Below are 21,340 nucleotides of genomic sequence, written 5' to 3' on the forward strand. Positions count from 1 at the left end.
TTATTCCCTCCTGATATTATAAAATTATGTTTATTAAACAATGTGATCCAATTCCTGAGGGGCACTAGATCTCTGATATTAATACTTAGGTCACCAGGAGACTTGATGCCAAATTGGTCAGGAAATAGAGTATTTACCTCAAGTCTATCAACCTACAAGGTCTCATCCCTGATACGCTTATTGTATTTGTGTTCTTCATCTTGGAATGGTGAATGATCCACATCTGGAGGCCAGGTCTTTAGATAATGGTACATGCTGATTAACACTGGCTAAGGATTTAGTCCTTAATTTAATGTGATATGTTGACGTGGCAGGGGCAATAAATGACTGCAAATAAAGTGAGAGGCTTAATTTTTAGACTCTGAGAAACTGTATATGTTGGAAAGATCATTTAGTCTATGCTGCTTTTCTTGGCAGAATTTTGTAGACCATCTTCAGAAAATGGTAGTCAGTTCTCAGCTTCTGAGTGATGGGCTTTAAATCTGATCCTTTGTGTTTGTCTCTTGGGTCAATTCAAAATTAACTGACTTGGCTTTTCATCAGTTAAGAAGAGAAATAAGCCTAGATCTTCCCATCAGATTGTTTTCAGCCATAACTCAGTGCCCACATTTTAGCTATGCTCATTTATAATAGCAGAAACTTTGCCTCACATATTTAAAAAATGTGTCAAGTTGATTTTATAGGCAGTAGCATTATAATAAACTCCAACCTTAATCAAGCTAACTGGTTTATTTGGATAGTCAATAGTAGTATCTGATTTTCATTCCAGCATGGATTAGAAACAAATTCCTCATACTTTGAATTTATTTTTTTTTTATCAGATGTCTTATTTGCTAGCCAACCCCTTACTGAGTCTAGACTCAGATTTGGAGATATAATCATCTGTAATTTGTAACATCAGATACATATACTGTGAATCCGTTTAAATCAGGGAACTTGATCAGATTTGGAAGAAGTTATTGTGATAACAGTAGTGATACTTGCACTATCAGCTTGACAGATTTCACAACATGTGGGACAGATTTTCCATAGATATTTAACAGCCTGATTAGACTATCCTCATAGAATTCCTTTAGAGGAATTTTTAATCCTGGGGATGGTGGGGAGAAAGAAAGAAGGAAAAAAAAGGCCCCAAAACCCCATAGAGAATTTCCTCACCACCAGATGAAGCCTTTTCAGAGAGATCTGAACCCAAGATTCTGAAATGCTACCTTGCTGTTTGCAGGTCTGCATTTCCTCTCTTGGCTTCCTCTTTCTGAAGCAGAACAGCTACGTGTTCCTGAAAAGAAAAAAAAAAAAAAAAAAAAAAGAATAAAAAATGAAGAACTCTTTGGGAAGGATAATCTTGCTTCCTGGCCAGTTTTACTTAGTCGGGGATTTACTAAATGGGAAGCAAAATAAAAGAGGGAGAGGATAGCAGGACAGGGGAGAAATTATTACTTAGGCCAGGTGTAAAGCAGAGATAGAGAGAATGTGAGGAAACCAAGAAGAAAGGAAGGAATGGAGCAAATAGCTAGTAAGAACAGTCCAGCCAGTTTTGGGAATATCCAAAGGTTCCTGTTTTGTCTCTAGCAGCTGAAAATGATGGTTTAATATTTTCCTTCTGAATCCACATGACAGCACTATAACAGCTCTGAAAACATCATCATTGTTTTGTACATCACTGTGACCTTTCCTGGAGGATGCAGAATCTCTGCTGCTTGATAATACAGGGTACAAAAGAAATCCTTTCCTATTTTTTTAGTATGAATTAGATGGGAGAAGAGTTTGGGGGAGTCATCTTCCTCCCTGTGTTTTCTCTGAGGAATATTTTGTCAGGTGGTCACTGATGTCATTGTGTAGTGGAGGTGTACAAGTTCCTCCTTCCCAGGGTACTAAGCACATGAAATGGACTATGTAACCCGCTTGGGTACATACTTATCTAGAGTTGAAGATGCCCAGACCATCCTACTGAGCATTTTCAAGGTGATCTTTTCCTGTAGTGAGACAGGTTTGCACTATTTGGCTTTCAAAGAGCCTGTGTATCCTTGAATATGTACTTAATAAAAATTTAATAAGTTATATTCAGTGTAGCAGCTAAAGAGCAGCTAATTACGAAAACCACATTACTGTAGAACTAACAGGAATACAATAAAAACATCTATTACATAAATTGTTAATCCATAAAAAAATGTGTTCCTGAGACCATTGATATTTATTTAACACACAATTACTGTCTAATTTAATCTAAATTAAATGCCTGCTTGAGACATGTAATTTGAAGTGTTACTGAGCTTCCTTCTCCAGTATTAAAAGCACAAAATCAGCAGCTAATGCCTGGAGGTCGGATCTCCACAGTTTAAATTCAGGTATCTCAACACTAACATTCATAATTTCAGCCATTTGGAAAATGTTTTTCATAAGAATGTATTTGGCATTAAAATCTCCTTTCCCCCTCACTCAGGGCCACATCCTGCCAACTGACTTAATCCAGACAAAGTTTTGATTGAATAAAAGGTCCTGAATTAAGACCTGTGAAGAAAATGTGCTCTCTTATCACCGAACACAAGCTTTGCAAAATGTTCTATCTCCTTCCAGTACTGGAAGGGTAAATTATCATTTGACTCCTGTATGGACATATTTATTTAGGACACGTAGCCTGGTGACTCAGGAAGTTATGTAAAAACTGACCCAGTTAATTTTAGATGCTATTGTTGGAAGAATATCAATGAAAATTAATCAAGTAGTCACGAAGGAACCACAGGGAAGGAGTGTAGAACACTGGTGGGTAGACTTTTGGCAGCAGTCATTGCAACAGTTTTAGTGAGAGGAAAGCACATTCTCAAAGTAAATTAGACAGTAATGACATGATTAAATGGTAAATAATAGTTAAATACGTGCTTGGAGGTCTAGGACAGAGACTGTGGAGCTTTTGTTGTTCTGTGTGTATTCCTCTCCAGGCTACTCTGAGTAGCCAGAGGAGCTCACCAGAACTCTGCCTGTAATTTAGGGTCAGACTGTAGCTTTTAGGACACTGAAGCTGAAAGACTTGTTGGGGCCCTGCTGCTAAGGCTGAGAAAGCTGAGGCTTTCTCTGTAACTCCAAAGCTTTGCCAACCTTTCTGTTGTTGATATGTTCTTGTTTCTCCACCAGCTGCCTCCTCTGAGCAACGGCCAGCACCACAGCTCTGCTCCGCCTGCTGTTGCCCAAAAAATGACTGTGCAGGAGACATCTGCTCTCCTTATGCACAGCGGGGGAGAGGGAAAGATTCTGTCTTCTGGGGCAGGTTTTGTCCCCACTAGCTTGGTGTCTGCACGTTTGTGGGTGAGCTAATTGGGTTGCGTATATGACTGTTTAGGCAAACGGAGCGCTGCAGTGCTGGCTGGGAATGTGCCCCGTCCATATGGTTCCTTTCCCTGTCTGCTGAGGAAAGGATGTGTAAAGAATAACATTCAAAAGTTGTATTAATTCTCAAATATTTCTTTCTCAAAATGGGAGGCCGTACACACAAACTCTGACTTGTTAGCTCTGACTTAGTCTGACTCTGACTTCATCTAGTCATAATACACAACACAGTTGTGTGTTGTGTGAGTCCATTGGAGGGGAACAGACCTGCTTAAGAGGTGTTTTACCTGCTGTTTGACACTTTCCTATTCAAATTATCACAGTAAGGATACCTCAAAAACAAAAATAGAAAACTGAAATAAGTCTGGATTCCCTTTTTGTAAGGTTTAACATTTTTTCTTTGTTGTCAGTAAATCCAGGTAGAGTATAGCTGCTCTGGTGGCTTTGGTAGAGTGAGGCAGAAGCTTCATCTATGTTATTCTTTGCTGCTTGGCAGAACCATAAGGGGTGCATGGGGAGCTTGTCTGTCACAAAAAAAAAAAAAAACAACCAAACAGGGCTCTTACTGGGACACTAAAAGCTGAAATACTTGCTTAGATTATAATTCAAGCGATCAGCAAACTGTGTCCTTCAATAACAGCCTGGCAGCTTGATTATTAGTTAATACTAATAATCTTTTTGCTTCCCACAGTAGAATATTTTCTTACATAAGGCTGCATATTGTATCTCAGCAATAATGAAGGGAAAGGATATAATTAAAAAGTACATGTTATGGTTTTGATTTAAAAGTTTATATTTTTACTTCAAAGGTTGCTGGATAACAGCTTGTATACTTCATATTTCTCCAATGCATAACATGGTTTATAACGGTTTCAGTTGTAATCTAGTCTGTTTTACTTAGGTGTACAATCATGCACCCACAGGTTTTTGCCAGGCAAATGTAAACCAATTGGCAAGGATTTTCAGAACTACTTGGTAGTGTTTTAATGTTGCTTCTTGCATAAACCAAAGGTTTATTATTGGTTTTAATAGGATCATAGCAAATTAATATTAAGAGCTTTTGCAAATTCTACCCTCAATGTCTAAATATTGGATCTATGAAGGGAACAGGTACTTTTAACATTTAAATTACAGAAAATATGAAAATAATAATTGGCACAAAACCATGCTCAGAATTTCCTGGCACACTGCTGAGCCTAATTTTAAAAAATGCTACTTCTCTGGAGTACAAATTCAGTGAGCAGATTTATAAGATTAGAGAAATACCCCTGTATGTATAACCTTTCCTCATTTATTGACTGAAATGTTTGGATTTTTAAATACTGATTATTATTATTAATTATTAATAATAATAATATGTGACATTTTTACTTACGTTTATGGGCACGAATAATTGTGGCTATTGCCAGGGCCATTTCAAACCAGGATTAGTAGATGCCTGTCATTGAGTCAGGCACTCAGACTCTAAATGGCCTGAAGGCACCTGCAGCCTCTAAGAAGCAATGCCCATTTAAGGCTGGACTGAAAATCAAGCACTGATGTATTAACATGACTTTCCATCTTATAACTGAACATTTACTGTTTCTATAAAATGCCACTAATCTATAACTGTTATGCACTGCTGCAAAAACATGCAGTTTTAGAATACAGCAAATCCAAACAGAAAACATCTTTTAAGCCAGCATCACAATTGGCACTTTTTTCAGCAGGCACAGTACTGCTGCTGATTTCTAGAAATTCATGTGAGTTGGAAGATTCAGGATTAAAAATGCTTTTCTGACTCCTTTCTCACCTTAAATTTGGCTAGTGGGATGATGTCAAATATGTGCTTGATCTCCTTATATCGGGGAAGATGACTGATTCTTTTCATGGTGCCTGTTACTATTTTCTTCTTGTTTTTCTTAATTATTTGGCATGCAGTAGAGCCCATCTTAAAACCATTACTTGACTGGCATTCCTTTCTTTCCATTTTGTTACTTCTGCACTCCAGGGGATTTCCTTGAGGAAGCTAATATCTTTCCTAGGCTGCGCAGTGGCACAGGATCCAAGTTTCTTTGTTAAGAATTTCCATAACTCATTCACTGACAATGTTGGTACTGTTGGCTCCCTTTCTAGCAAGTCACCTTTACTTTCTCAGGGTAATTACACTGATGAAAAGCCTCAGTCTTGTTGGTTTGGTTTGGCAACATTTTATCTTGTTACCATGATCTCTGTTTGGAAAGATTCTTTCTGTATGGCTCATTGCATCCTGACTCAGACAAGGATGATTATTGTAACTTTGATACTAGGAAAATCATTAGGAAATTAGGCAAACTAGCAATCTAACAGCGTCTACAAGTTATATTATGCATGGTTGCCTAAAAGAAGAAAAAGGCATTGAGAGAGCCTTTATATTAATTGCCACACATACCTCGGAAAACTGAGATGTAGCAGTAGCAATATTTGAGGCCTTACAAAATTTTCAAAATGTGCAGGGGAAACATGGTAGAGCTTTCTCTTCATCACAGAAGCTGTATATCACAAAGAATGGTGTTGACTTAAAAGTGCTGTTGGATTCCTCAGAGACCCAGAGGGTGAGCTGTAGACATGTGGAGTCTGTGTCTGTTCATTCTTCTTCATTTCCTTTAAATGTTGTATGTACGATTTGCTTTACACTGTTGGCACTCTCTTATTATGAATCCCAAGAACGCATGTGCAACATGCAGACAGAAATAAATCCTGTAGGTAAAAGAAAGTAGAAATTGGATGAAGATCAAATGTTATCCTCATTCCACTCCTTTCAGTTTTATTATCCTGTCTAAATTTGGTCTTTTGTAGAGAGGATTGGGTGGGTATTTTTTTCACGAGGAAAGGTTGAGCTTAAATAAGAGTTTAAGGTTTTATTTGTTTTTCAAACCTGTATGTAATTTGAACACAGTGTTGTTTCTTTGCTAGAAAAATAACTGCAGTTCTTATAAGGTATAGAAGATTGTGGAGTAGTTTAAGGAAACAATATTTCACCTCGAGTATTCTGTGATCATTCATAGATTAAGTGACAGATAGGGGTGTTGGGTTTTTTGTTGTTTGGTTGGTTGGGTTTCTTTTTATCTGCACACTAAACCAAATCTGATATAATTAAAGTCCCTATTCCAAAAACAGCTGGGCATGTGATTAACAAAGGCCTAAGATGTAAACAGAACTAACCGTGAGATTGCTTGTTTGCCAAGTCAGGCCTTAAGTCTGTGTATTGGAAAATTTCTCTAGAAAATAAGCTTGTGATTTTTGCATTGAATTTTTGATGACCTTCTTCACTGGAACATGCAAAAGAATGTTGTTTTTCCATCTTTGTAGAGCCTCAGGTTTTAACAGATATCTTCTAAATGCTTTATTTAAGGTTATGAAATACACTGCAATGAATATTGGTGACTGTCAGTAGAGAAACTAGCACAGACCAAGTGGAAAAGTTGTGATGGGTAGCTTTACTTATCATTACTCACTGAAAGGAGATTAACCAAAACCAACAGCTGTCCTTAAGAAACTACCACAAAACTACTTAAGAAACTACTCCAAAATCTTCACTCCAAATTAACATTTTTTTGTGCAATTTTTCTTGTCATTAAAAATGAAATAAATTAATTTTACATGAATCACAGATGAAAGCTCTGTGGTAGTGCTCATGTAGTTATAGATCACCACATAAAATGAAGTACTATCAATTTTGGCTGCTATGCAGTTGCTTAGAACATTGTTGGTCAGAAGTGAGTTGCACTGGTAAAGATATCTACAAAATTCTGGATAGTTTCAACTTATGCGAAAACCTTGAATCAGAAGTGTTAGTGCTGATTCCAAAACACTTCAAAATGGAGCTAAGAGGTAACATATGTTTCTACTATTTTTCAGTCTATGGTTGCATGCTATACACAAACTCCAAATACAAGGGAAGAAGCAATTTCTAAATAAAAAATTTGTCATCTAATTTGAAAAATACAATTACTTTTAATTGTATTATCATAGTTTAACTACAAATATTTTTTGTCTTTTCAATGTCTTAAGTTATGTCAGATCTCTCTAAATAACATGGGCAGATGTTATATTGATATGCAAATAGAAAGATAATTCAGGATGATAATGGTTAACGATGGTAGGAAGAGAGATAACCTCATGTTTCAGTTAATCTCAGGCTATTAGGGATCAGCATGAGGGACATTATCTCACATCTGTCACATGCAGAATTCCATATACCTAACTCCAGAGCATCTACTATGGGCCATAGTCAGAAACAGAATACTGGACCAAATATATCCCATGATCCCTGTGCAATAAATGTGAACTTTTATATTCTCATGCAGCAGATGTGAAATATGCCAGTAATATCTGTTCTGCTTTAATTGTTTGCACTACTGTATTTGAATACTAGGTTTTGGTCACCTAACCAAGCAATTGCTGAAGCTAGCGGATGGCCGTGTTGTGCTGGCACTGGAGGGAGGACATGACCTTACTGCCATCTGTGATGCATCTGAAGCCTGTATAAACGCCCTTTTAGGAAATGAGGTAAAACACAAATCATAGGAGGTGAAGAGAATAACCTAAGCTTGCTGAAACTCCTATCCTTGATTTTCTTTTAGTAACAATGGCATCAGCCCTTTTTCCATTTGCCACAAAATCCATGCAATTTGAACATGTCTTAGAAATAAGTAGACTTCGGATAAATACCTCTAAATGAGATGATTTTACAAACCCTTTAGTGTCTGCTGAAATTATTCCCAGTTCTGAGTAATATTTAATACCTCAAAATTGTTTTTTGTGATGTACTGAATGCCAGACTTAACATAAGTGGTAGTTATTGGCGTGCATATCATCTATCAGGATCAGAACTTCCAGACTGTCATGGGAAAAAAGACGTTTTTACAAGGTATCTGGTAATTTTAGGAATTGTATATTGCAAAAGCACATTTTTTGCAGTATTTTGACACTTTGACTGGCATGTGGAAGAGCCTATTTCACAGGCTTTTGAAATTGAGCAACAATATTAAAAAAAGTGTGTCCAAGACTTCAAAAAAAAATACTTTATTATAAATGAAGATTCATTTGTATGTAATTTAAATGGAGTTTCCAAAATTTATAAAACACTATATGTTATTTAAAAACTTTCAAGACTGGACTATCAGACTAAGTAAATATGAATAATAAATTATATTTATGGACAAAACCACAAGATAAGCATTCATATTAGTGAAAACTGTTCTGTTGTCTACAAGAAAATATCTTTTCTCCCATAAATGTGATGAGAAGGAAAATAAGCTTGCTGAAGGTGCAGCCAACACAATTTATGAAAGGACAAAAGCCTTTACCATAAACTGTGAATTTTGCAAGATCTTGTTATAAAGTGTAGTGTGTTACTTTCTTTCCCCCAGGGAGGTGGTAATAGCTATGTAATCTCTCCAGTCAAATGTAAGCCAAATTGTAAGCTAGTCTGCCAGTTCCCTTACACTTCAAGACTTTATACCTATGTGAATAATGTGAAATAATGTGTCTTCTGATTAATATTGGATAGAAGGATTTTCTAAATGTTCTTTTAAACCCTGGCTTTTAATTTTTATGACCCATCGAGAAAAATACTTTTATGTTTATTATTTTTATGTTAGATATGTAATGAATAAAGCGATAGCTTTTTCAAAAATATTCTCAGAAATGTAAAGAAGTAGTCACGTTAAAAAAAAAATAAAATAAAAGCTTTAATTGGGTTTTATCTGCTATCATCTTTTATAGGTCTGTAAGGAGAGTTTTCCAGTGTGGTGATATGCATTACTGAAAAAGATGCTCAGCTCAATTTTGGTCCTTTTATTTAGGTTCTGAAATGGAGATTACAAAACCTTAGTCTGAGGCATCTAGCAATCTTAGTGAATATAGTATTGCCTTCATGATCAGTTACTATTGTAGGGCACTCTCCTTGATACTCTGTCATCATCTTCTCTGTTGTAGTATCTTATACCACCAGTGACTTTTCATAGCCCTTCTAAACCCACTCTCTGAATTTGCACGTTTGTGGGACTAACGCAAATGGTACAATGCTGATGATGTGATGTGTCTTTCTTTGTGTAGGTCCCTGGGTCCCTCTATCCATTTATGACCATTTGGTGGTGCTACCCATTTATGAAAACTGCCTTATTTTGCTTTAACACTGTGTCACACCCGCCTACTGTTCTGCCGTCACCGACTAGCCACTACCCAAGACAAAATACCGATTGTGAGCAAAAGGAATGGGATAAGTGTGCCGGAATAGAGACTTTCTTTGATTTTATTTTTGAGTTATTAGAGACCAGGACATTTGATAAATTATGAGTCTACCTTTTTGCAAAATATAACAAAGCAAATTTTAGAAGAGACAGAAGTTCAGTAACTGAGAATGAAGACAAACATAACCATGCAGCCATTTTTATTCCACTTGTAAAAGAACATGATCATTAATAACTTGAAACATCTCATGCAGTATGCATTGTTCTCATGTGCTTCTACTCACAGCGTTATCTTCAGGGACATTCATTAAATGGTCTAGTGCAGCAGAATTTCAAAGAGAAATATGCTGTGGCTGCTAAGAAGAGAAAAATACTCCAGAGAGGATGTTGTTACCACAACTTTCAAAAGAAACTGCTGTTTTCTTAAAAGAATAACTAAAGGTGTTGCCGAGGAGCAGACACTAATGAAGAAGTCTGATACCTACTTAGTTAGAAATCAGCGCATCTGTTGACATCTATAGACTTATGGCAATGTACACCACATGGCCCATAGCATATACATTGCTTGATTTCAGCATAATATTCATGAGCTTGCACAGTACACCCCAAGCATGTTCCTGCCAAGGACAAAAAAAATAATGTTTTTCTTCAAACAACCAATTACTGTAATTCGAAGATGCATTCTTCCTGGAATGCAGTTCTTTACAGGTGATTAATAGGATAATTATAACCTATTATCTGCCCCCTTCACTTTTACAAATAATGGTATATAGTGCAACCCTGGTTTAAAAACATTGGCAAGATGTTCTTCAGTTTCTAAACACCACACATGTAATTGAACTCAAATTAGAAAGATTGGGAAAGGCCTTTGTAAGGTACTCTGCAGTTTGTCAGATGTATTTATTCATGTGCTGAGGATTAGAATTCATAAACATTTTGCAGGGTTTTTTAAAACTTTTGTTTTGTTGGTTTTGGCCAGGACTTGTCAATACATAAATTCACTGCTTCATATGTTCTATTACCAGCAGAATAACAGTTTTTTAGAAGAGTTATAGTAAAACTTGCCACAGCTTCCAACTTTCATGGAGAGCTGAACTGATATATAGAAGTAACATCAAACTTACAAGTGCAAAATGATTTATTTTCTTAATTTGTCTCTGAATACCAAGAAGGAAAACAGGTTGTCATCCAAGATAGACATATTTTGCTCTTATTTATATGTTCCCTGTAGTACAATGATCTGTTTAGCAACTTAACTTCTTGCTCTTCTCTTAACGAATGCAACTGGAGCCACTAGGAAAAGAATACATTATCAAGTTAATGTTTTTTAAATAATTGGAGTATGGCACAGGAAATTCCTGCATACAGTTGTTGATTTTGAAGACTAACAAAAAAATATTAAAAAGTCTCTTTTTCTTGCAAGAGATCAGAATTTAAATGGGCTATCAGCCCCATCTATACTTCTGAGGTCAATACTTCTGAGAAACATCTGATTATAATTGTTGGTTTTCTCTGATCGGAGGCTAAATTGTTTTTTTTCTAAGACAGCTCCTTAAATAGTGGTGCCTAGTGCCTGGATACCTTAAGGTAGCCAGGACATCAGCACAGGACTCCTAATGTAACACAGAACTTGCAGGAGATGCATGCCTTTTCTGAGCAGCAACTGAAAATCAGGCAAGACACCTTATAGTATCTGAAATTTCTCAGTCTGGTTTGTTTGCATGAATCTCTCCTTAAACAATGAGAAATATAAAAAGGAAATTCTAGAAGTAAAGATAAGGATAAATTTTATAAACACAAAATTAATTAGAAAGTTTACGTATAAAATTTCTTTTAAAAAAAGTATTTCAAGATTTTAGGTTTCCTCGTCTATGCAACTGTGTAGAAGCAGAAAATTTCCATGTCACACTGAGAAGAATCCATTTGACCATTTCCAAAGATAATTGGGAGCACTGTAGGTTATCTCCTTGGAAGGGAATCTTCAGAAGAGGTGAGAAGAGATTAAGCAGCTGGATTCCCTTGAAATCCAGAATAAAAACATGGAAATCCTTCTGGACAGGAAAAAGGCAGGATGAGCATCAGTTGCTTTAAAATATTGCTAAATTTTCTCAACATGATTTGAGAACTTGTCCATTAAAAAAGCGTCTGGCAAAACAAAGGAAATGATGGATTCAGATAATTAGGACAGAGACCCTGTTTATAGGCCTAAGCATTTCTGAGATTATTATATACTCCTTTGCTTAAAACTCATAACTTATAACTATTCTATATTTTTTCACAGATTGGTTGTACAGTTTCAAATACTTCTTTTTCAAGTATATATAGATGTATATATTACTTCAAATAAGAAAATCATTGAATGTTGGGGTTTGTATGTTATTCCAAGAAGTGTGTGAAAATTGGGTTTAATATCAAGATGTTTCACCAAAATCTTTGTTATGGAGAATGGAAATTCCACACTATTTTGCCCATCCTAGCTTCAGTGCTATAAAGACCACTGCTTTATCTTTCAGTGCCAGGTGGTGGTGAGTATGGCTGCTCTATACATGCAAGGATAGGTTCTGGTTTCTTTCCTCCACATTACTTTTGAAGAGACACTACTTGGATTTAAAAAGCCCTCAGGGATAAGCTTTCTTTGAGTTCAGTATCCTAAATCCTGCAGCTTATTTCCAACATAATTGTGTTCAGCTGGGGGTTCTTCTGCAGCCAGAGACAGTAAGGAAGGATTCCTTCAGGCACAAAACTATTTGAATCAAAATCTAAAGATATAGTTCTTCCTTCATCACATCCCTTTTCAAGCAGCCAGATGGGGTATTTCCATGGGACACAGAAGTCGGTTTAACATCATGGTCCCTCTGATCTGCATACAGGTTTGGGCATTGTCTCTTAACTCTATGTGGTACAGCAGTTTGCTGTGGCCTGTAAAAAGTGATAATTACTCGCAGATGGGGTCGCGCTCTTCTTTGCATAAAGGAAACAGAGAAGTGCAGTCTACAGTGTGCTCTGCCCAGTGGGATCCTGCAACAAAGACACAGAGAGGACGCATGTCTGCTCTCATTGACTGTGGCGGCCAAGGCTGAATTTGGCTCTAAGTGCAAAAACATTTTTAAGTGACTAAATTTAACATCTTCTAGTAAATATTCTTCTGGCTTGAATTTCAGTCTGAAGCAGAATTTGACAAAACATTGTGATTGGTTGGCTCTCAAACATGCTTGAAAACTTATCCTGGACAATTTTCCTGCAGAGTGTGAAGTATGTGCTTCTTTCTTGCAATCTGTTGAGCTGGCATTTTGGAGGGGATGGTAATTTAAGTGGAAAGCTTGTACTCTGCAGCTTTCCTGTTGATGATGAAAAGTTGGCATTTTCTCCTTTGTGGAATTCAGTGTGAATCTGGGGTTGCTTGCCAGCTAGGCAGTGAGCTCTGCCAAGAGGGCCTGGACTGCGTTAAAAGGGGTTATTTACCAGAAAGGGTAAGCATTTCTTTCTCCAAAATTGAAATATTCATGGAAGTCAATATGGCCTGAGATCAACTTTAGATTGCTTGGTAAACTTGGTCACAATCTCACATCCTCATTGTTAATCTGAAAATAATTAACACTGAGTCTAAGCCACCTGTCAACTGCTACTTGCACAAACCCAGAATCCAGAAATTGGTCCAGAAATAATTAGGGTAGGAAACTGGAGCAATGTATGTTCCAGAGGTCAGCATGGTGACATCAAAGTCCACAGGGTGGGCAGAACTAGTCAGGAAGTAGTTTGGCTAAGGAATCAGAGAATATTCCAATTCGAAAGTTACATAATTCCTAGTCATCCCTTGTTTTTCAGGGCCTGGTAGGTGCTAATGACCCCTTCTGTCTTTGAGCCTATTCCTTACTGAAAACTGACTTATGTGCTGCGTTGTAACAGTGGATCACAAAAATACCTTCCCAAAGTGCTTATATATAAACAGAAAATGCATAAACTTTCAGAAGATTGTTAATAGAAGAACAGAGAGGACCTGTGAGATCTTTGAACTTAGTCCTCTGTAATCATAGGTTACTCTAAGAGCAATGAAGTCCAGCCTTTGTGCTGATATGCTTCTTGCACAGTGCATCCAGGAAAGAGAGGTTCTAATGCTTCCCTCTGCAACCTAGGCATCCCTGGGGAGCCTGCCTGTCTTCTCCCCTTCCTCTGCTTCTGTCAGGACTTTCCATGCTCCTTACATTATGCTTGCAATTGCATCACTCATCAGTTATCTCTAACTGCACTCCACAACAATCTTCACTGACACTAATCTTGGTGCTTTAAAACATGACAGTGTTAAGGACAATGCAGATACTGATAGAATTTCCAGCTCAGTACAGAATGCTGCAGTTTCAGATTCTCTCCACGTTCCCAGGAATCAATTCATATCACATTCTGGGCACATGAAATTTCCACCATTAATTCCTTCTTCAAACATTTGTTGATATGCCTCTGGCAGACTTAGGCAGCTCAAGTGATTTTTGCCTGTTTACATTGTTTTTCCTACTTTGAAAATGATTGGTGGACACAGTTTCTACTTTCATCTGCTACTTTGGTCACAAAAGCCTAATTCAGCCATGTGAAAACTTAGAAAATGTGACCCTTTGTGTCTGGTCCAAACAGTCTTTCCAGTGGTTTGGTTATTTCTGCAGACTTGAGCTGTTCTCTGAAAGATTTCTTTCCTGACAGTGTATTTCCAGTGCTCTTTTCAGCTTCCTTTCTGTTAGCCTCCAGATTTAATAGACTTCATTATCTGAATGCCAATAAATGTAGGAGGGAAGGTGATGGTGCCATATATGCCAGGTGTAGAGTAATTTCTTTTGTTCACTGTTGGGTCTAACTGCTGATATTTTCCAGGGACACCCCTGTGTCTATACAGTCATATCCAACCAGTGGATAGCTGCCAGCAGAAATCATTCTTTCAAATGCAGACAGTCTCATTTCACAGTGTATAGAAATAGCTGCCATAAGTCACTGGCTTTATTTCTACAGTGGTTTTGTAATGGTACTACATTTTGGGCTGAGCAGGATATATGATGTAATGAACTTTCATGTGGTGGCTGATAAGGTTTCCCTGATATGGAAGAGGATCCAAGGTCTGTCTGGCTATCACTGACTGAGGAGGCAGAATAGTTCTGGAGCAGAAGCTCAGCTTGGGATCCAAAATGAAAGTTCTGTGGAAAAAAGAATAAAGGAAATGTTCAAACATGAGTTGTTATGGTCACATGACCTATAGATCTGTTAGTAAAGCTAACGGATGGAGTAAGGATTGGGATAATTGTTGTATGTTGTATGTTTTTTCTTCTTGTCTTTAATGATTTATCATCTTATCCTGATTTCTAAACACACATCTGACATGTCTAAACATTAACCCAATATGTCTAAATATTCAAATGCAGCCTAATTGTTAAAGAATTTATTCTGCACTGATTAAAGAGGTTTTATTAATATATTAGGAAAAAAAAAGACTTTTTTTTGGCTCCTGCAAAAATCCAGCTCTGAACACAACAAAATACTCACCTTTTAATGGGATATTACTTCTAGCTATCTCTACGTCAGTTGCTCCCAGCAAAAAAAAGACACAGTTTTCTCACATCTTGCAGTCTGGCAATTACATACTTTGTACTATTATTCATACTATTATAGGCCAGGGCTGTTTTGTCCTACTTCAGGGGAGTGAATTGATCTTCAAAGCCTTAAGAATTAGGAAATTGTCAGAACTTTAAGCTGAAGTTTGTTCCTCTTCTGTGTTCCTGCACCCAGTACGACCAAACAAAACTTCAGATTTTGTCCTTATCCTAGCCAAATGATAGATTGCTTTAAACAGAAAATAAGTGATAAAAGCAAGTTCTATTCATCTATGTAACCCAAGGTATGTATTATTAAGACTATTTTATGGATTACTGTTCTAAGATCTGTCAAGCTTGATCTGTTGGTGGGCATTTTCATAAATACAGTTTTCCCTGAGGTACCTGCAAGAGTTACCATAGAATAACCTACAAAGATTGTGACGAAAATGCGGTTTAAGAATTGTAAACATATCTGTAAATATTATTTCTATTGTAATAGCTCTTTCTGTTCTAATCTATGATATGTATTAGATAGCAACAATCTTCCTTTGCAGTTTGACTTTCTTGATAGACCCGATCAGGTCCTACCAGCACTTCTCTGCACATTTGCTCACTGCACAGAATGGAGTGATTTATGTTATTTGAAAACAAAACATAGTGCTGTTGTTTCTAGCCATAAGAAAATCTTCCAGCTGTAATCCCATATGGGATTCTAATGAAATAATGACATGAACTGCCCTATTTATTTTAGTTACCAAGACTCCAAAATACTGGTGATATTTGCAATGTCTTTATCACTGACAGGCATTCACTACTGATTGCAATGGTAGGATCCCAGAAGTTCTGGGATTTGTAGCTAAGCTTGCTTAAAATAAAATCACTAAGGGAATATCTACATTGCAGTTGCTTCCCACTGTGTGTATTTTGATCAAAGCTGATTTTATCTAGTTGGTGGGTAACAATGCAATGGTAGTAACCTGAAGGTTGATATGTGTTGGTTACTGAACTATTAACTTTACAGAGGAAGATCCTTGGGTGGGTTTCACTTGACCTAGTTTAAAGTAGACCCAGGCATGCTTAAGAAAGGAGTTTTGTCTGCATTACAGATGTCTCTTGTCAACAGTGGTTCAACTTCCTTAGCTTTAGAGAGGAGAGATTGGTATTGATACTGCTCTTTGTTGTCCACCTTGACACGACGCTGCAGTGAAGAGGAAAAACTGGCTGGACTCTAAGCATAGTTAAAGGGGAATATAGACATTACAGTACAAAATGGGTCATTTAGCCCACACAATCTTTTACCCTCTTTCTGGGAGAAAATGTATGGAAGGTGGGCAAAAAAGCACATGTGGATGAATTTCAAAATATAGTTTGCTTGGTATATTTATCCATTGCAGGGCAAAAGTAACTGTGCAGTAAGTAAACACTTCCTTTGCAAATATGCTATGATGCAGCCCTACTCAAAGAATATAGAATTAAATCTGGCTAATTACAATACAGCCCACTCTACAAATAACTTTTTTAGAGAACTGTTACTGCTGATCTGCATAACCATTATTTATCTACTACTTTATTTGAAATTAATGCAAAACTAGTAAAAGCAGCTGTGTTTTATGTTTTCCTCCTATAAATCTTAAAATGTGTAAGATGGCTAGATGTAATAACACCAGGAAAATAAAGATAATAGAGTGCACACTTTGGTTCCAGTGTGGCTTCAGCAAGGGTTTGTTTGGAGTGCCCAGCTGCGTATACACATGCAGTGGAATTTGGTTTGTGAGGAACCTACAAAAATTACACAAATAACTAGCATTTTTTTAATGAATAATACACAGACATGCACCTGTTTCAGAGACTCCATAGATTAGTCTTGCAGCCAATAGAAAAGCCCCTTGGAATTCAATTACATGGCTGGAAAACAGAAAACAAAATCATGGCTATACATTTAGAACTGATACCAACAAAATGTTAACCAGTTCTTGGGCTGAGCTTTTCCTAAGGATTAGGTTGTTTCAGTTTGTTTTACTTCCCTGTGGCTTATTGAAAATTTATATTATTCTATTCTATTCTTGCAGTTGGAGCCTCTCCCAGAAGATATTGTGCACCAAATCCCCAATATGAATGCAATAGCTTCTTTAAAAAAGACCACTGAAATTCAAAGTATGTTTGTCAGTTTGGGTTAGAGGGTTGGTGGGTTTGGGGTGTTGTTTATTATTAATTAATATCATAGACATTAACCTATTAGTTCAGAGAAAAGAGTGGGCAAATTTTTTATGTATAAATGAACATTCTGTGTCTAGTTATGTATATGTATATATGTTTTTATTTTTGTTTCTTTGACATCTCTTTGTTTCTGCTGTATATTTAGCCCTTAAAAACTAACCATTTGAAATTATTTAGAGCTTTCTGATTCCTGAGTATTCCCAAACCTTTCCAGTCCAGAGTACCTTGGATGAACTAGATGTTTGTCAGTGAAGGGCAGGAACCAAAAGGTAAATTACAGCTCTAAACAAGTAGTTTCTACAGATTCTGTGCAACGTCCCCCAGGTTACTCACTTTGAGATGTATAGGAGCTTGAGATAAAGCTCATATTCTGTGAAACAATGCTGACAAATACATGACTTTCTTCAGTTTCTGGTGCAGAGGGTACTTGATCATTTCATTTGTGGGCCCTGACCACAAGCCTTTACTAGCCAGATGCTTTAAGGCATTTGCTCTGGTCTCACTGAAAAATTTTCTCTGCAATCAGCTTTCTTAATCTAACTGAGCAGACTTCCCTTAAATTCTCTAATCTTCGGCTCTCCGCCATTTTACTGAGGCAGTGGAAGCTTCCTGACTTCTGCTGTTTGCTGACTCCTTAACAATAACAAATGGATAACAAATGTTTTCTTCATTTTAGATGAATCACAAATAATTAGGATTCAACTACATGAAATAAATGCAGTTTTAAAAAGGGACACCATGCATTTTCCACTGATCATGCAGTATTCAAACTGATTTTAATTTAAAGTGACAAAGAAAATTTACTGTAGGTATGTAATTCATCCTTCACATCCAGTAGTCACCTAGATATGCAAATGTTCACCTCTACATGATAAATTCCAGTCAGTCATTTTTGCTGAGTGGTATGTCCTAAGGTAGCTCATGAGTTAGTGTCTTGCTTAAAATTCCCTGTTAATAATCTGTTAATTATCTGGGAGAAATCACTAAATTAAGGAAATTCATGTACTATGCAAATGATAGTAAGGACAGCAAGCTGCACACAGACCACAGACATGAGGAAAGGATATGCAGTTCTGTTTGAAATAAAGCATGTATTTAATGAAAAATGGATCTGAAAAAAAAAGCCCCAAAGAAAAGGGTGCATTGAGAAAAAAAAATACAAGCTCTAGAAAGGCATAGTGTCTTACTGGAAATACACACAAAGGAATTCCTTCCTTCACAGAAAGAAGGAATAGTTTTAGGAACTATATAAGTTTATGCCTAAAAACATAGACCAGAGCTCCGAAGAGGGGCTTGATTTTGCCACACATTGGTTTGAGCTGAACTGGTACAGTCATGGCAGTCCAATGGGATGAAACCTAGGTCGGTCTGCTCAGGTTCTGAGTGAGTTATTTATCACAATACTCTCTCTTTTCTTGCAGTTACTACTTTAAAAGTTATGCATACCTCATTTTGTCTGGGGAGGCCAAGTATTAGAAAGGAATATGCTTGGCTGACAGAAAGGAGCATTGAGGAAGTTCAGAACAGCTTTATGAAGAACACCTATTTAGATGGAATCAAGAGAAGCAAGAATATGTTGAATATTATAGGGAGTTATTAATGCTGAAAAGCATTAAGCTGTCAAGTGCCACCTCAAGAGATACTGAGAAAGCTTGATTTCTTTGGATAATTGTTTGCATGTGTATTGGGTCTGTATGTCTGTGATTCAACTTTCATAACAAATATTAGCAATATTGTAGACAAAACCAAAAGTCCCTCCTCTTCGTTTGTTGCAAAGATACAATACTTACTTAGACAATGAGAGGAAACAACTATTTTTCTAGCTAGAATGGAATCTGTATAAATATTTTGTATGTTACAGTGATCCAAAAATCCTTTGGAAATGTAATACATTTGGAAGTAACAGTTCCCACACCCATGTAATATGGTATTTCTAAGCAATCCTGTTCATTGGCTTGAGTACCACCCCCAAGTGTGGGGTTTTTTTCAAGGAAGCCATGGTATAGCATGTCCAAATCTATCTGTGAATGGCAGTTAAAAATGCTTGTAACAGTGACAGAGACATTCATTTTTATTATTTCCTGGTAGTAATCAGTGGTCCCACAAATCTTTGAGGGAGTCTTAAGCACATTTTCATGCTGAAAGCCAAAGCATACCTAGAAGACTGATTTGGTTTCATTGTTTATTCTTTCAAGCCGCGATTGCTCAAGTTTTGTATGAATGAAACCAGCAGTATGCTTCATTCTTTCCCCTGAGCTCCACCAAGTTCTTCTGAATGAATGTAACAGGACTGGTAGCATTTCACATTCCAGTATAGCACAGTAGAAACGTCATTTTCAGAGATGTGAGCAGTTTGAGGCATATGCTTTTTGAGTTCATTTAATTGCCAATCCATAGCATACCTAAGGTTTCTAACAAAGCTCCTCTGCAGCCTCATGCTGTGATTGTCTCTCTGTTCCGCAAAACTTTGCCTGCAAGTCTTTTGGCTGAACATGCATGCAAGCCCTGTGTGTTTGCGTACAACATGTAAATATTGTCTTATATAAAAAGAAACTCACAAAGCTGCTCTGATTACTAGAGGTGTTTGTAAAGTACAGGTTTAGAATCATAAAATAGATCATAGATCATAGAATCTGATTTCCTGATTTTAAATTAAAACCGACCATTGCTTTTTCGCAAGTATCAGAATGCCCTCTTTGCATGAGGTACTCACTGCTACCTGGATGCAATTAAAGCTGAAACAGCTTTAAAATTTCCTCCCACAAACTACAAACACCCTACCATGCACTCCCCTTCTCCCCTCCCTTCTCCAAGACCCTCCACTGTGGCATAGGTGCTGCCACCTGCTTCCTGGCCTGACTGCTTTCCTTTTCTACAGCTGAAACCCTTCTCATAATACAATTCTCAATGCAGAGAAACAAGGAAAATAATCAATCGCTTGGGTGCTATTGGTAGTTAAATGGGCACAGAGAGCCCACTAATATGCTTGAATTGGTGCTGAGTTTTAGTGTTACAAGAAAGTTATGATTCAGGGGGCAGCTGGTATGCGAGCCTGTGCGTGAATGAACAAATGTGATGTAGCAATCCTCACTGATGCCGTTTTATTGTTGCTGCAGGAGGGCAACACAGTGGTAGCTGGGTACTAATATTTTATTTTATTAATAAGAGCCCTTGAAAACTCCAGCAGTGAACATGGGTTCATTTCTTTTATAGGCAAGAGAGAGTATTATTCCCATGCCAACAGATTTGATTTTCTTGCACATCTGTTTCTGCAACAAAAACCCCACCCACTTTGCGAACTTTTAGCTCATAAATTATAGGGTTTGAATTGGGTGTGTATTGCAAAGACTGACTTTTGCACATATGATCTGTGAGAACATTGTGGAATGCTCATATAATTTTTTGCTTGTTTTTTTTTTAATAGATGAATAGAGAATACGGTCTCTCAGCAAGCTAATAATAGAATATTTTTGTCTTGTCTTTACAAAATTTGCCAGGTTCCAATCATTGAGCCTACTGTTATGTACATAACTTTTTAGCTGTGTCTTTCATACTTTTGGAACTAAGCCAACCTCCTAACACTTAATCTCAACTTTGTAGGATACTTAATGCACTTAACATTTTATCCCCAGAAGGTCCCCGTTATTTAAAGGTCCAGCTAACTACTCAAATGTGCACACTATTACAGTTCAAAGAAACGTGCTGGCCATGCTCGCTGCTTGTTCTTGCAGACTGACTTGGGCTTTCATCTTGCAATAATGTTTTTGAGTAAAGACATTTTCAGGCTTTATTGACAGCTGCTTTCTCACTGGAGGGAAAAGTTCACCTTTTGAAAAGCCTGAAACTGTATTGAGAACTGTGTTACCAAAGAGGGAGTTTTCAGCAGCCTTTGTGCAGCACAGGCAGCACCATCGCTGGCCTGGCCTCCCAGCTGTCAAAGCCTCCTGCTACCCCCTGGATAAGCACCTCAACTCAGCCCACTGCCCAACTGCCAAAATCCTCCTTTTGGCC

The 21,340-nt window shown here is 37.2% G+C and overlaps 1 protein-coding gene across 1 annotated transcript in view; it reads left to right on the forward strand.

The window, feature by feature from the left end:
- HDAC9 (histone deacetylase 9) overlaps positions 1-21,340 on the forward strand; it is a 457,613-nt gene that overhangs the window by 425,379 nt on the left and 10,894 nt on the right. Inside the window, exons 22-23 of the mRNA XM_065666283.1 lie at positions 7,721-7,854; positions 17,182-17,266. Coding sequence (XP_065522355.1) covers positions 7,721-7,854; positions 17,182-17,266 — 219 coding nt within the window. The remainder of the gene's footprint in view (positions 1-7,720; positions 7,855-17,181; positions 17,267-21,340) is intronic.

The sequence above is a fragment of the Lathamus discolor genome, chromosome 2, assembly GCF_037157495.1.
Source record: "Lathamus discolor isolate bLatDis1 chromosome 2, bLatDis1.hap1, whole genome shotgun sequence".
In the NCBI taxonomy this organism is placed as follows: Eukaryota; Metazoa; Chordata; class Aves; order Psittaciformes; family Psittacidae; genus Lathamus; species Lathamus discolor.